Source organism: Scyliorhinus canicula, chromosome 13 (assembly GCF_902713615.1).
Source record: "Scyliorhinus canicula chromosome 13, sScyCan1.1, whole genome shotgun sequence".
NCBI classification, from domain to species: Eukaryota; Metazoa; Chordata; class Chondrichthyes; order Carcharhiniformes; family Scyliorhinidae; genus Scyliorhinus; species Scyliorhinus canicula.
The window spans coordinates 81,760,359-81,776,474 of record NC_052158.1 but is presented as its reverse complement, the minus strand read 5'-3'; the positions used below and the strand labels follow the sequence as shown (position 1 = coordinate 81,776,474).

The following is a 16,116-nucleotide window of genomic DNA, read 5'->3' as shown; positions in this document are numbered from 1 at the left end:
ATTTATTACAATACACTCAGTTTGTTAAATAGCATTTAGATGAATGGCATATCTGAAGTTCAAGCAAAATGCTTGTTAAAACGTGATGCGTTGTGGCATTCAGATTCTCACACAGGGAAGCTGTCAAACTTGAATCTCTCCTGACCTTATTATTGAACTGTACCTGCCTCTCTGCAGTTGGGGAGCAATATTGTTGAGAAATTAGAAGCCTGGATTGCTTTGTCCCACGAACTGGAATAGATGTCATGTGTAAGTGATCAGTGAAGGGAGGGAACAATGCATATGCAATAAATAAACTACGTGGATATCTATATAACCTTTGTTAAATTAAACAGTTAAAAATTAATTAAATTCTTGAATGTAGAATATTGTATAGCTTACAGTAGTGAATTGTATTACTCTCAATGATTAAATTGAATCTAATCTCAGCTGAATTTGGGCCAAAGTTGCAGCAATTAACTGTTGCCATGCTGTCTGATCGTCGCTTCCTCTGGGCTATGTCACTGGAGATGGGCTGGTCATCTTCATACCTATATGTACTACAAAGGCAGGAGGGCTGTGCACTTGGTTTTGTTCTCGGTCTGTGAACGCTCTGAAGATTACCAGCCCATCTCCAGTGACACAGCCCAGAGGGAACTATGACCAGACAACACGGCGACAGTTAATTGCTACAACTCTGGCTCAAATACAGCTGAGATTAGATCCAATTTAATAGTTGAGAATAATAATTCTCACTAAGCTATACAATATTCTAGAGTCAAGAATTTTAATTAATTCTTAACTGTTGAGGTTAATCTAATGTTTATATCGATATCCGTGTAACTTATTGCATGTATACTTTCCCCCTGCTTTACTGACCACTTAAGTATCACATCACAACTAAGAAGGCACATCTGCTATTTGTTGCTTTTATTTTCCTTATAGGGACTGTTTTCCTGCTTTGTATGGTCATAGCGAAGACCAGGAAAGATGATGTAAGGGATATTCTCATAGCGTAAATGGTCTTCTTTCTTTATCCTGCCATGGTGTCCAAAACATTGATCAAAGCTCCAAGGTCCTGATTTGTGCTGTATAAAACATGACTGCCTCGATCTTCCAATCCCAGTGGCAAATGTTGAAATGTTCACAGCTGAGTGCTGCGGAGAGCAGATTTACACCTGACCCAGAGCATCCAATACTTCAGAAATGGTTCTATAGGGCTGATTGTCCTCCATAAAGCGGTGAAGACAAATTTGACAGTTTAGCTTGTACTTAACGCTGATTGTTTTTACACTGATTCACTTATAGCTATTCTAACAGTGCTTAACCCCCCCCCCCCCCTCCCCCAATACATTGTCAAGGGTGCAAAGTTTGAGGGGAACCTCGCAAAAATAGAAAGAGACATGTAAAAACTCAATGAACTACAGACTGAATTTGAGGGGCAAGTCTTCAGTTCATGATGAGAAATGGGGTGTGGGTTCACTGCAGGTGCACTTCGCCACAAGACCTCCTCCCTACTCACCTCACCACTGGAGCCAGGACGGGAAGGTACAAAGGCTCCAGCAGAAAAGTTAAAAAGTGCAATTTTAAATGGGGTCAATGATATAAGCTCTCTCCGTTTCTGACTGGATGGCTTGGAAAATATCCTGCAGTTCGGCCACTTGGAGAGGATCTAGTTATAAACAGAAGAGTTATTTTTCTAGTTGCACGAATTAAGCCTTGGCTGGCCAATGGGCTAACCGAATCAGATAAAAACTAAGAAATCAGGAATTTTATTTGGCCCCTTGTTTTTGTGTGGTTGGCATATTGAGATTCAATCTCTAATGAATAACTTGATTTGGTACCAACATGTTTGGAATTTTGGGTCCAGCTCATGAGATAAGTTACGTCAGATGTTTGAACAGTATCTCGTTTGGTGCTTCAGCTGTGAGGAGCTGGGGCATCTGAAGCATTATCTGATTGTAAAAGTGCAGTTTCAGATGTAACATGACAGATGATACCTGGTCACTTAATAATAGAAAATCCAAATGAGGTGTCATATAGCAGAATGGTAGCATTTGCCCATGGCTTGTGTGGAGTATTTACAGAAATATAGAGAAAAGGGACCTGCACTTTGCAATGTCCAGGGGTTCTGAAAGACACTACAAAAGTACTTTACAGCCATTGAAGTACTTTTCAAAACCTATTCACACTTTTGTAATGTAAGAACCATGGCATAACAAGCCCCCACAAATAGCAATGATATAAATGACTAATTTAGATTACTTTTTAGTGTACATGATGAACAATATGAATAGTTGTAAGTATGTCTCTACTTTTATCTCATGGTAGCCTCTTGAGGTTTACCCTACATGTGTTAAGCTACCTGGTCAATTCCTACCTAATTGACCCCATTGCTGCAATCTCAACTTGCCGGTCCTCAGCACAATTTACATATCCAAGGATTTGTGCTACGAGGCACTGCTATGACACCCTTTAACATTCCAGAATGTGTGCTACCAGGGTCAGGTGCAATTTCCACTCTTGTGCGCGACCAACCTTTTAAGTACTACTTTGCTCATATTAATACCACATATTTGTCCACCTTCCTCTTGCATGGTTCATTCCCATTGTCATGTTCTTATGAGTACAGCGGCAACTAACTTAATAATAATGTTTATTAGTGTCACAAGTAGACTTGCATTAACACTGCAGTAAAGTTACTGTGAAAATCCCCGAGTCACCACAATCTAGCACCGGTTCGGGTACACGGGAGAAATCAGAATGGCCAATTCCCCCAAAAAGCACTTCTTTCGGGCCTTGTGGGAGGAAACCGGAGCGCATGGAAGAAACCCTCGCAGACTTGGGGAGAACGTGCAGACTCTGCACAGACAGTGATCCAAGCCGAAAATTGAACCTGGTCCCTGGCGTCGTGAAGCAACAGTGCTAACCACTGTGCTACTGTGAATAGTTGAAATATAGCAATGGTGAAGGACTCGCAGGCCCTTGCTTGCATTGTTCACAAGCTACATAAAGTTGAGAAGATTTTAGATTAGCAGGGACCTGGATCAGCCTTGTAAGTAGCCTGTTATTATGGCAGTAACCTTAATTGGTTGCACATGACACTGGATTTTAAATTTCACTACCAGACAGAAACTTAGCAGAAATAGATCATCCACATTTTGAAAGCAAAACCTAGTGTGAGGTATAATTTCTGGCTGATCTGCAATGCCAGGTTTACCATACAGTATTCAAAATTAAAATTTTGTTGGGACTTAATGGCACTGCCTAAGAGCACATCTGCTTTTGTTGCTATTATTGTCCCCTTGGAACAGTTCCAGTATTTCTCTGAAGTCTGCAACTTTCCCTGCTTTGCAGTCACAGCAAATGTGATGGAGGACAAAGTAAGGGTGATTCCCATGGCAGAGTGGCCTTTCAAAACTCTGACTATCTGACCCTGCATTTGTTTCTGTCCTGCTGCTGTGAACTTGTTTAGCCAGAAGCTTAGATCAAAATTGCAAGGTGCACATTTGTGCCGAATAAACCTAATACATGCAGTTCTCACATTTGGAAACTGTACAATAAAAAACTGAAATACTCGCCTTAGCTGTAAGGATTAAAGACGTGGCTGGGCATTGGGCTACAGAAACTGATGAGAGCTCAGAATTCAGGAATTCTATTTGACCTCTTGTGTGGCTGACATATTGAGATTCAATCTTTAATAAATAACTTTCAATTTTGGTACCTGCATTTTTGGGATTAGTGTATGAACCAGCTTGCATCATAGCTTTTAACAGTATCTGCTGTACAGCCAGGAGAGATTTAAAACTGTTTAAATAGCCATTGATCCTTGTGATCCTAACTTTACTAACTTTTTGGTATCTTATCTAAGCAAGGTATATCTTCATTCAAAAAATTTTCCTACTTCACCCAAAGTTGAGTAATACAATTAACAGCTGCTTTAACAAATGGTTCAGTTTTGGATTTTTAAAAATCAAAAGATGCTGTAAAATCTATGCCGAACGCACTTTATATGAACATTTATGTTCAACCAAAAATATGTATGTACTTGAAGAAAACATTGTGTACAAGCCTAAAATGTAAAAGACTCAAATGTTTGTTTTCTGTCACTGGCTAAGCGTTCACTGATAATTTGGGTTCTTGACCCTTGCACTTTAGTCCTCATTACAAGCATTTAGTCAGAAATCAGGGTATGTGAACTGAGTTAATGGGTGCGATTTAATGGAACTGAAACAGAGCCCTTGTCTGGCGCGTTTAGCTGGGTGTTTCCCAGTGGTGGTGGCACCGAGAGGGACCCCGCTATTACATGGGGCCAGTGCAGGAAGAGATCGGGCGCCAATTTTAAATGCCGCCCCGATCTCTGAGCCCTTCCATCACGGCCTCTGGATACCCCATCTTGCCAATGAGGGGGTTGTCTAGCACTGCCGCACCCCGTTCATAAGGACAGAGCACCCCTGGGCCGATCTACGGCGGGCAAGATTCCACTTTCGCACTGCCAATCTGACACCACCAAGACTCTCACTGCCACCCGGGAACGTTGGCACTGCCAGGGTGCTCGGGGTGATTGGGGTCTCTGGGGCATGGGCGTTAGATTCCGCGCCTTGTGTAACTCCGGTGTGAACATGTTCAAGTGAGCCTAATTGCGTGCTTGAATATGCAAATCTGGATCCCGTCCACCGATCGTGATGTGGTAGATTGTGGCCAACGTTTCGATTCCAAATGACACTTCAACAAAAGTTTAAACCCGCTGAGTTTATCCAAATTTTCTGTTTGTATTTCAGATTTGCAGCATGCACAATATTTTGCTTTTATTCAAGCTCATTTTGGTTGCCATGTGCAGTGTAAGAGTATACTTTAAATAATAATGAAAGCAACGTTCTGTTCCACTCTGAATGCTGTGGTTTTGATGAATGCAATGAGCCATAATTTGCTGTAACAGGGCAAATAATGTCCATTAAAGGTGTATTCCTCCAGTTTCCAGTTGCAAAACATTTTTCCGAAACAAGGTTGCTGATAATGCTTCAGTGAGCAAAATCTGGGACTAGTGAACAAGGCAACCGACTTAATGTATTTCCATAATCAATGAGATTGAAGGATTTGGAAATGAACACAAGAAGGACCCACTATTTAAAAAGGGAGGTAGAGCAAAAAAAAGGAAATTATAGGCCAGTCAGTCTGATGTCAGTAGTAGGGAAAGTGCTAGAATCCATTATCAAAGATATTATAGTTGAGCACTTGGAAAATTGGCAAGAGCAGACAGAATCAGCATAGATTTACAAAAGAGAAATGCTGGACGAATCCACCGGAATGTAACTACAAGTTGAGTATCCCTTATCCGAAACGTGAAAAACTCTGAAATCTGCACTTTTTTTCAAGTGCCGAGGTGCCGTTAAGAGTGGGAAATCCCACAAGGCTCTGACTGGAGGGCATGTCTTATGAAGAAAGATTGAGGGAGCTAGGGCTTTTCTCACTGGAACGAAGAATGAAGAGAGGTGACTTGATAGAGGTGTACAAGGTGATGAGAGGCATGGATAGAGTGGATAGCCAGAGACACTTCCCCAGGGCGGAAATGCTACCACGAGGGGGGACATAATTTTAAGGTGATTGGAGGAATATACAGGGGAGATGTCAGAGGTAGGTTCGTTACACAGAGTGTGGTGACACACAGTCCATGGAATGCACTGCCAACAGAGGTGGTGGAGTCAGAGTCATTAGGGACATGTAAGCGACTCTTGGACAGGCACATGGACAGCAGTAAATTGAAAGGGTGTAGGTTAGGTTGATCGTGGATTAGGATAAATGGTCGGCACAACATTGTGGGCCGAAGGGCCTGTACTGCGCTGTACTGTTCTACATTCTAAGGTCGATGCACAGCTCCCAACATGCTACAGATGGTTACACGCCCTAGGTAGGGCTGCTTTGGCACCAAAATCTCATCAAAGCCAGACATTAGTGCATTAAATTATATTACTCACTGATTATTGCATTAAGAATATCGAAAGGGCCGAACATTTTATCAGTTCATGTTACGGATTTTTATGATGTGTCAGGCCGCAGCATAAAAGTGATATTGTTAAATGTCTGGAACAAGAAATTAGTTTTCATAAGAACAGGAATAGGCTGTTTCGCCCCCTTAAACATTTTATTCCGATATCCGAAAAAATTCCAAAATCTTATGCACATTCTCAGCTCCAAGCATTTTGGATAAGAGATGCTCAACCTGTAATGCAGTTGATGAGGGGGAGCCAGGGGATGTGGTTTATTTGGACTTTCACAAGGCTCTCGACTAAGTTCCACGTAAGTGTGTAGATTTAAGGCATGCGATTGGGGGTAGTATATTGAAATGGATGGAAAACTGGGTGGCAGACAAAGTGAAGAGTAGGAAAAAATGGGTCGTTTTCCGAAGTGCAGGCATTGACTAGTGGGGTATCGCAGGAAACGCCAGCTATTCACAATATAATGTGAATATCCAGAGATGCTTCAGTATGATTTTGACAAGTGTATGATAATGCGGATAAATGTGAGGTTATCTACTTTGGTAGCAATAACGGGAAAGCAAATTATTATCTGAATGGCTATAGATTAAGTGAGGGGAACGTGCAACGAGACCTAGGTGTCCTTGTACAGCAGCCACTGAAAGTAACCGTGGAGGTGCAGGAGGCGGTAAAGAAGGCAAATGATATGTTGGCCTTCATAACAAGAGGGTTCGTGTACAGGAGCAGGGATGTCTTGCTATATACAGGGCCTTGGTGAAGCCACACCTGTAAAATGATATGCAGTTTTGGTCTCCTTATCTGAGGAAGGATGCTCTTGCTATAGAGCAGGGGTGGGCAAACTACGGCCCGCGGGCCGCATGCGGCCCGCCAAAGGTATTTCTGCGGCCCACCTTTAAAAAAAATTTTTTAAGGTTAATGGGGGGGCTGTTGGGTTACTTACTGGTATAGGGTGGATACGTTGACTTGAGTAGGGTGATCATTGCTCGGCACAACGTCGAGGGCCGAAGGGCCTGTTCTGTGCTGTACTGTTCTATGTTCTATATGAGGCGCCCAGAATCATAACCGGGTGAAGTAATTATTTTACTTAATATACTAAGCGGCCCTTTGTGAATTGTGAATTTCTGAATGTGGCCCTTGCACGGAAAAGTTTGCCCACCCCTGCTATAGAGAGAACGCAGCAAAGGTTTACCAGATGGTTTCCTGCGATGGCAGGACTGACATATGAGGAGAGATTGAGTCGATTAAGATTATATTTACTGGAGTTAGAAGAATGAGGGGGTTCACGTGGCCTGTAAAATTCTAAGGACTAGTCAGAGTGATGGCAGGGGAGTCCAGTCTAGAGACAGGAGGTAAACCATTTAGGACGGAGATGAGAAATTTATTCACCCAGAGTGGTGAAGCCTGTGCAATTCAGAAGCTATCTATGGGCACTGAAGCTTGTTTCCAGTACATTGTAGGTAACAAAGTATTGTAATTGGGGAATGGTGTTTGTTACTGAGTGACCTGTTTGTTAATCGTTGATTTGCATTAACCACATAAATCCCATTTTGGTTTGGATGTTCTCTATTAATTATGTGGTGAACTATGGTCATGCACATCATTGGCCAGTTCCTATCAGTAAAGGTGGATCCCATCTAAATAAAGTCGACTTAAGTTTTGCATTTGGGTGGGATCTCATCTAAATAAAGTCCACTAAGTGTTGCATTTACTTTCTGTACTCAGGGAGACCATCTTTTGAAGAAATGGGATCATCATCAACGAGGAAGCATGAATTCACCCGTTCAGAGAGTGAAAACTGGCGGGTTTGCAGAGACGAGCAGAATGGTGAGGATGATGGTGATGGAGGTTGGCATTTAGCAGGACCTCGTCGAGAAGGGGACAGGTGGCAGCCTCATAGTCCAGGTGTGGGAACTGAATGCATTTTTTGACCAACTAATGCGGAAGGGTTGCCTGGCATCTGCCATGCTGTACTTAATGCATTAATACAGAGGGTGCACAGTGGGATCAAAGTTAGTGAAATGGCTGCAGAAGAAACTGTACCTTTATGAATGAAAAAGTAGATTTCAAGGTACTACATGGGGGTGCTGGATGATGATTATGATAATTTCATTGAAACTAGATAGAAGTAGCTAAATTATCCGAATTATATGTGCTATACCAAAGTTGAATTTACCAATCTGGTTATTCTGTGTTAGATATTATCTTCCTGCAGAATATAAAATTCTAATTATTTTGGTTCTGTTGCTATATTTATCTGGTTATAAATATGGCAGTCAATATGGTCGCCTTCCTTGATCCTAATTATGTTTGCTCCAGAGTCGCCAGCAAGGTTCAAACCCGAATACTGATCAAAGAACCAATGCACCAGTTAGTTAGTTCAAAGTCAATACTATTTATTGACACACATAGTAATATCTACTCATGCACAAAATACCCCAAACTAAACTATCTCTAACGCTAACGCCTATACTTAACTTCGGGTGCCCACTCCGTCAGAGGACCAATGGCCGTTGTTCGGATCTGAGGCTGTTGTGTTCAAAGAGGTAACAGGAGAACAGCCAAGGTCGTCCGTCTGATAGCGAGCGTTGACCGTGGACGTACTTGCTTCTGGTGCAGCTGGTGGACGGGTCTCTGCTTCGAGAGCCGAGTCCAAGAGAGCGATTCTCTCTCGGGGGTTTCTTATACCCGAAGGGGCTTCGCGCGATTTTGGGTGGGCCTTGAACTTAGCCCCAATTAATTGGGCCGTATCTTGATCACTCGTATTGATCTTGACCAATAAAGGGGTGGGTGGCCCGATGGCTGGGCATGTCCTAGGTGGCCGTTGGCCTTGCTTTGTTTACGCTTTCGGTTTGGGGAACTGGCGCCGGGGTGTCTGGAGCTAGATCGGTTACTGCTTGAGTGTCTTGCCTTTGTTCCCAGAGATGGGCCATCAATATGTTAATTTCAATATGCATACAGGCACTGTGCCTGCTTGCTTTCCTAACATTGTCCATATTTCCCGACAGTCATTGCGATCATCCATTTTGTATTCTGGAAGTGGCCATCCCAGATGTCTACACTCTGTCCTTGTGATCCTCAACGAAAAGAGTGAAGGATCAAATTACTGCATCTTTTTCATTGTCCTCCTAAGTCGGGCAAGGACATAAGCAGGGACAGGCCCTACACCACTCTGCCCTATGAATTGAAACTTTTACCTAAATTACTTTATGTACATTCATTATTATAAAATTCTACAGGGCGCTATGAGATTCAGGCATGCATTACAAAATTAAAAAACAGGAACCTCTAACTATCCTTAACTAAACTATTCTCAATCAATCAAAAGAATTTACAACATTTTAAACTGTACAATAGCAGCAACACAGGTCTCTCTGGCTTGGCAGTCAAGCACAGAGTTTTACATTTCTTTTATTAGAACGAACAAACACACAAAAAAAAAGGATGCACTTTAATTCACTTAAAGGAGTTGGGGGGTTTGTTGAAGTCCGAAAATAGGGGATCTGAATGTGTATACCGGAGTGCGGGAGTCTTTCCTCCGCCATTTCCTGAATCTTCGGTCTGAACGACACTGCAGAGTATCGCAAGTACTAATAGTGATTCCACAGCGTAGGATAGGGAATACCAAGTTATGAATTTGTCACACCAGATCGGTGTATTGGTTACTGTCTCGGGGTGCAGTGTATGGCAGGGGTGGGAAACATTCACGGCCTGCGTGGTAGGGGTCAGGGGGGTAGTGCCCACGTGCAACTGGAGGGATCACGCTAAGATCCAACTGTAGAGCATGATGGTTGTCTTCATCTTGTCTTCTTTCTTCCTCTTGAGGCTTCTGTGGTTCCGGGGTTCTATGGACACAAGCATAATTTCTGTTACTATCTGGTTTAAGATCTCGTATGTCTGTCTGTCTGTCCTTTTATTGCCAATTCCCCGTTGTAATTGGTCACCATCTGTGACTCCCTCATTTAAAAAAAAAACAAATCTTTGGAACAAGACATCCGAGAAAAAACTGACAGTGCGAGCCGTCTCGCAGCCTGTGCGATCTACCATCCCAGTATTCGAGGATGTAAATAGCATTTGGAAGCAACCTAAGCGTCGCCATAAACAAACAGAAGAGTTTTGAACTAAAAGTGCCAAAATGGGGTGCATATGGGCCACGGCGGGTAAGAATGGGTGGAATCCCCGGGTAGGACGATGACCAGTGCCGTATGTGCTCTACCCGAGCATAGCTGACAAGGGGGTCCTCAGGCAGGGCGGGGACCAGTGCCGTTACTCCACTGCCTGAGTGACCGGACAAGAACGGTGAGAATGTGGTCGTCATGGGGGTTGCATTTATGCTATCTCCTACCTTCGAAGCAGAAGAGCAGTTATGAGCGGTTGCCTACGGACAAAGTTGTTCCTTTAACTGCCAGTGGGCGTTAAAGGAGTGGTGGTGTTGGTCCATGAAAACATGAAGTGAACAAACAACATTCAACATTGACAGTAACAAACATTTAAAACAACCAACTAACATAACAAAATTGTGCAGGTTCCATCAGAAAGGACACCGTAAATCTCCATCGGTTCCTTTTTACCATCATCTGGACACTTTAGTGCTCTAAAGCGAACAGAGTCGCAAAGGAATTTGTTTGGTGGGAGTCAGACTCTAAGTCGTCATCTACTCCCGGTTGCCATACTCTTGACTGGAGTAGTCGTGCTAAAGCTGTTTGGGGCGAATTGGGGTCCATCTCACCATTCCGGATGAGCCTGAACGAATTGTCTCGGTGCCAGTATTTTGTATTGAGGTTGGAGCTGCTAGGGGTTAATCCATATCGTCGGGCAGTGGGTCTGGATCAGGGGCTTTAATATATGTTATTTCGAAGGGGTCCCTGGAATCATGTTTGGAGTCGCTGGGAGTGGGGCCTGGTGCAGGGGTGTAATTGTAGCGTGGTGTACTGGGGCTGTCGCTATCGCTATCGCTGCTGGTTGGAGGAAGAGAGAGGTGGAGTCGAAGTTGTGTCTGAGGATAGGCTAGACAGGTTGTGGCAGGGTAGGAAAAGGTCGTTTGTGGGCGGGCTGTGCTCATCTGCTGCTGCGAGCGAGCTGTGGTGTGAATGGTTGTTCTGCGAGCCATAAGCCTTAAGCTGGTTTATGTGGAACCACGCAGACTTGCCATTAGGATATGTGATTTTGTATACAAAGGGGCTGACTTTATCAGAGATGGAGTACGGTCCGGTAAATTTGGGGGAAAGGAATGAACTGGGGTTGTATAGGGCTAGCATGACTTGCTGCCCTACTACAAATTCTGTGGCCTGTACTGTCTTATCAAAGCAAACTTTGCTTTGCTTCTTGCGTGTCCCAAGCCTAACAGCTACGGCGAGCTGGGCTGCCTATACGTTTTCTATAATATGTTGAACTGCTTTCTCATGGGTGAGGGCGGTGACTGCGGGGCTGGCCAAATCCAGTCCTAATAAATATTCTGTCCCTTTCATGGGGCGTCCCATGAAGGCGTATCCTGTGGACGTGAATACCGTGTTTCATATGAACATTAATGCAAATGGGAGAACTGTGTCCCAGGTGCTATTGTGCTGTTGCACCATTTTTCTTGGGATCGCTTTTAAAGTTCTGTTCATTCTTTCTACTATGCCGCTTGATTGGGGGTGGTATGCAATATGAAACTTTTGTTTTATGTCGAAAATTGTGAGGACGTTTTTCATCACTCATCCTGTAAAATGGGAGCCCCCATCTTGTAAAGATGTGCTGAGTGAGGATATTAGCTGTTGTTTTGGCTGTGTTTGTCCACCCATTTTGTGACAGTGTCGATTACCATCAACACATACTTGAAACCATTCCTGCAGGGGGGTAGGGGTCCTATATAATCGATTTGCAAATTCGTCCAGGGACCATTAACGGGGTGGATGTGACTAAGCTGACCTTTTCTTGCGTATCTGTCTGGATTGTTCTGGGCACAGATCAAGCAATTCTCAATGTAATGTGTAACAGTCTTTAAATCAGGCCACCAGCAGAGAGGTCTGAGGTGGGCCAGGGTGGCTTCTATGCCTTGATGTCCATGGTTGTCATGGAATTGGCAAATAATCTGATTCCTGTCCTGGCTGGGGACTACGTAAATTCCTTCTTGCAAAATCACACCATCATGTGTTGTCAACGTGTTTTTGTATTTATCATAGGGGGCTGGGAAGTTGCCTTTTAAAACTTCCCTGAGCTTCTCATCTTTTTGGGCCTATGCTAAATCCTGAATGTTGGTCTGTGAGACCAACTGGGGCACTCTCGGTGGTGGGGGGGGGGTGGGGTGACGGGTGACAGTGTCTGGAACCTGCCTTTGCTAGGGCGTCTGCCTTAACGTTACCAGGGGGGGAATAACGATGATGGTTACGGACTTTATTAATTCCATATTTTCTATCTTTGGCTGTCCTCAGAATATGCTGGAGTAATGGGGCTGAGGGTAGGAGTTTTCCGTCTGCGGAAACGAATCCTCTACTTTCCCACAGGAGTAGGAATTCTGTTAAACTATTATAGACATATAAACTGTCAGAATATATGTCAGGGTGTTCTACAATATACGCTATGGCTGCCAGTTCTGCAGCCTGCGAGCCTAAATGTTCTGGCAATTTTAACAAAATCTCTTACATAAATATCGCAACCGGTAATCCTTTTGCCGTTTAAAACTGTTGAGGAGCCATCCACATAGATTCTAAGGGGTGCGCATGTGTCTGTGGGCTGGGGTCTCTGGGGTGTAGTACCTGGTTTTGGGGGAGCTGACTTTGGTATAAAGGGTCCTGTATTGTGCCTAGTGGTTATTATTTCACACTCGTGGGGTGCCTGCATATTGCAAATTATCAGCGAGGAAAGTGTGGGTCTTTGTCCTCTTAACTGTTATGTCCCGTCCCTGTAAGAGAAGGGTCCAACGGGCTGCGCGGATTTGGCTGACTGCCATTCTTAAGTCTACCATCAAGTAGGAGTTGTGTTGGGGTGTGTTCAGTTAGAATGGTGATGGGGTTGAGTCCTGTAATGTAGGTGAAGTATTGAACTGCCCAAAAAACTGCGAGCAGGTGCCTTTCACAGGCAGAGAATCCTTGCTCGACTGGATCGAATACACGTGAGGCATATGCCACAGGGCCTAAACGATCATGTCGTTCTTGGAGGAGAACGGCGAAAAGGGTTTGGTCGGTGCTTGCAACTTCAATTGCGTGTGGGGAGAGTGGATCTGGGACCTGTAACCCGGAGGCTGTGCTGAGGGCTCTTTTTAATGCATCCGCGGCATCCGTGTGCTGTGGAAGCCATTCCCAAGGTGCTTGCTTCTTGAGAAGGTCGGATAGGGGCGCTGCCTTTGTGCCAAAATTGTCGTTGGTTTCTACAGTAGCCAACCAGTCCTAGAAATGACCGGAGGGCTGTGACGTTATGGGGCAGGGGTAATTTGACGATCGTGGAGGCTACTGATCGGAGTACGCCTTGATCAAGCAGACTCTGTATAACTTTTGAGATTTTTCCCTCTGCTTCTTGGGGAAAACCGTACTGCTTTTGGGATCTGGAGTCGGGACCTGTAATGTTCACCAAGCCAGCGATCTTGCCACAGCGGTATTTGTGCTGTGCAAATGCTGCTTTGTGTCGCTGCAGGACTTCCCTAACTTGTTTGTCTTGACTAATGGCTCGAGGGTCGAACCAGAGGTCTACTGCGCTAATCCTATTTTCATAGTCTCCAACTGTAAGCGTGGCGGGGACTCGTGCTGCCTTTGCCATTCTCCACACACATTTGTTTACCGGATCGAATGATAAATTGTGGGAGCTCACAAAATCAATACCTCAAATGTGTTCGGCTGTCTGGGGTAGGTCGACCAGAACTACGGGGTGTTTGGTTTTAATGTTTCCTATCTGAATGTCTACAGGGGCTGTGATGTGTCCCTGCTCTAAGTGCCTTATAAAACCGCTGAGAGTAATGGTGTCCATGGTGGGCCATGTGTCTCGCTGAAACATTGTGGAGGAATTTATCGTGGTACGGGACCCTCCTGTGTCCCAAAGAAATTCTACGGGGTGTCCCCGGACTGTGCCTGTCGCTACCGGTCTCCCGGACTTGTCCCAAAGGGTGTCGCAGACCCAAGTTGGGGAGTCCGAACACCGTCAATCGGTACCGTTCATATCTGGGGTACCAGAACAGACGCTAACACTGTGAATTAGCTTTGCCCTATTCTTATTTAGGGTGCCTGTCTGCTGGTTTCTCTGCTGCTTCTGGGGCGCATTGCACTCTTGTGCGAAGTGTCCTAATTGGTCGCAATTATACCACTCCTGGGATTTGGTCTGCTGTGGGCCATTTAGAACATAGAACATAGAACAGTACAGCACAGAACAGGCCCTTCGGCCCTCAATGTTGTGCCGAGCCATGATCACCCTACTCAAACCCACGTATCCACCCTATACCCGTAACCCAACAACCCCCCTTAACCTTACTTTTTGTAGGATACTACGGGCAATTTAGCATGGCCAATCCACCTAACCCGCACATCTTTGGACTGTGGGAGGAAACCGGAGCACCCGGAGGAAACCCACGGCCACAGGGGGAGGACGTGCAGACTCCACACAGACAGTGACCCAGCCGGGAATCGAACCTGGGACCCTGGAGCTGTGAAGCATTTATGCTAACCACCATGCTACCCTGCTGCCCAATTTCTTCCCTCAATTACCCATGCGGAGTTCTGGTGCGTCCTAACTGGATGCATGCCTGCCTGCTCTTCATCTGCTTTACCATACGCTGATTTACCTTGGATGGAATGCTCCCAAGCGCAGGACAATCTTTTCAAAACCCATTTCTCAATGTGGGCCTCGTCTGAGGGGTCGTAATTTGCACTAGCTCTCTGTCCTGCCTCTGTCGCATGAGAGACAAGGATCCGAGTCCATTTGGCCATAATATCTGGGGACAAATGGGCGCGTGCTAACTCTCCAAACACCGCAGTAAAATGTATCCACAAGCGTCCAGCAAACGCTGTAGGGTGCTCTGTCTTCTGCCTGCACTTGTTTAGGCCTTCTACGGGGTCTCCTTTGTTATAGCCGATGGCATCCAGCATTGCTATGTGCATTTCTTAGAGTGTGCCTCCTCCTACATTTTGTGGGTTGGGAAGGGCTGCCACGACTGAAGGGTCGAGGCTTAAAACTGTGAGCTTCACTTGCTCTCTTTCATCCAGGCCGTACATGATCGCCTGCTGTTTTACTCTTGCAAAGAACTGGTGGGAGTCCGATGTGGGTAGGAATGGTGTAATCTTCTCACACACGTCCCTTAATTGAGTGACGGTTAATGGGGTGGTGTATAGGAATTCTGTGTCTGTCTGGTGTGGCCCTGCGCTGTGTGGTTACAGGGTTCATAGGGGTGTGTTCTGCCTGTGCAGTCGGGGGTTGGGGTGCTTTTCGTTTCTGGTGTTTTTCCTGTGTACATGTGCCATGTACATATCTATGGGCAGTCTCGTTTAACTCCTGCCAGTCGGGGCCGTTTTCTTGGTCTAATTGGGGTCCAAACGTGCTCTGGAACCCATTCTAAACAGAAAGTAGAGATTGCAGTTCTGCAATTTGCTTCTGGCACTTTGCGTGATCTACTGAGCTCTGCCGTTGCTCCGTCGTGGAAGTGTGGAATGCTCGTAGGGCTGTTCTTAAATCGTTACACTGTTTTTGTAACTGCTCAACTTGTTGTTCTGTTTCCAGTCTTACCAAGACCGTGCGTTGCGTGTCTTGGTAGGCTTTGTCATATTGGGACTGAAAACTGCTCAAATGGGCGAGACAAGATTGGTGTGCCCGCTTGGCATCAGCCACCTCTTTGTCCCTCGCCGCTAACTGCTCTCTCAGTTCCCTGTTCTCTCTCTCATATACTCACTCACATCTCCTTCACTACTCTTGTCTCTCTCCTCAGTCTCTCTATGGAGCGTCCTAACGACCTCCTCTGTGCCTCGCAATTGTGCTAAGCAGGACACGATTGCCATCGGATTGCGAGCTTTCCCTAAGCTCTCATTATGAATCTCTGTCAGGTTCTCCCACCAAGTATGCCCTATACTTTCGGGACCTGTTACATCATTCACGCAGAACCCGCTCCAAAGGGGCCATCCTTTCCCTTTGAGGTACTTTCTGATTTCCTCTTCCCATACGTGACATTGTCCTACTCTACTGGTCG

The 16,116-nt window shown here is 45.1% G+C and overlaps 1 protein-coding gene across 6 annotated transcripts in view; it reads left to right on the top strand.

The window, feature by feature from the left end:
* Positions 1-16,116, top strand: part of gigyf2 (GRB10 interacting GYF protein 2) — a 230,498-nt gene that overhangs the window by 89,146 nt on the left and 125,236 nt on the right. For 4 of the 6 annotated variants that reach the window (XM_038816236.1, XM_038816240.1, XM_038816235.1 and 1 more), the window contains one exon: positions 7,698-7,877. The exons of 1 other annotated variant lie outside the window; for it this stretch is intronic. In XM_038816236.1, the coding sequence (XP_038672164.1) occupies positions 7,698-7,877 (180 nt within the window). The remainder of the gene's footprint in view (positions 1-7,697; positions 7,878-16,116) is intronic. One more of the 6 variants, XM_038816239.1, reaches the window with a different exon arrangement.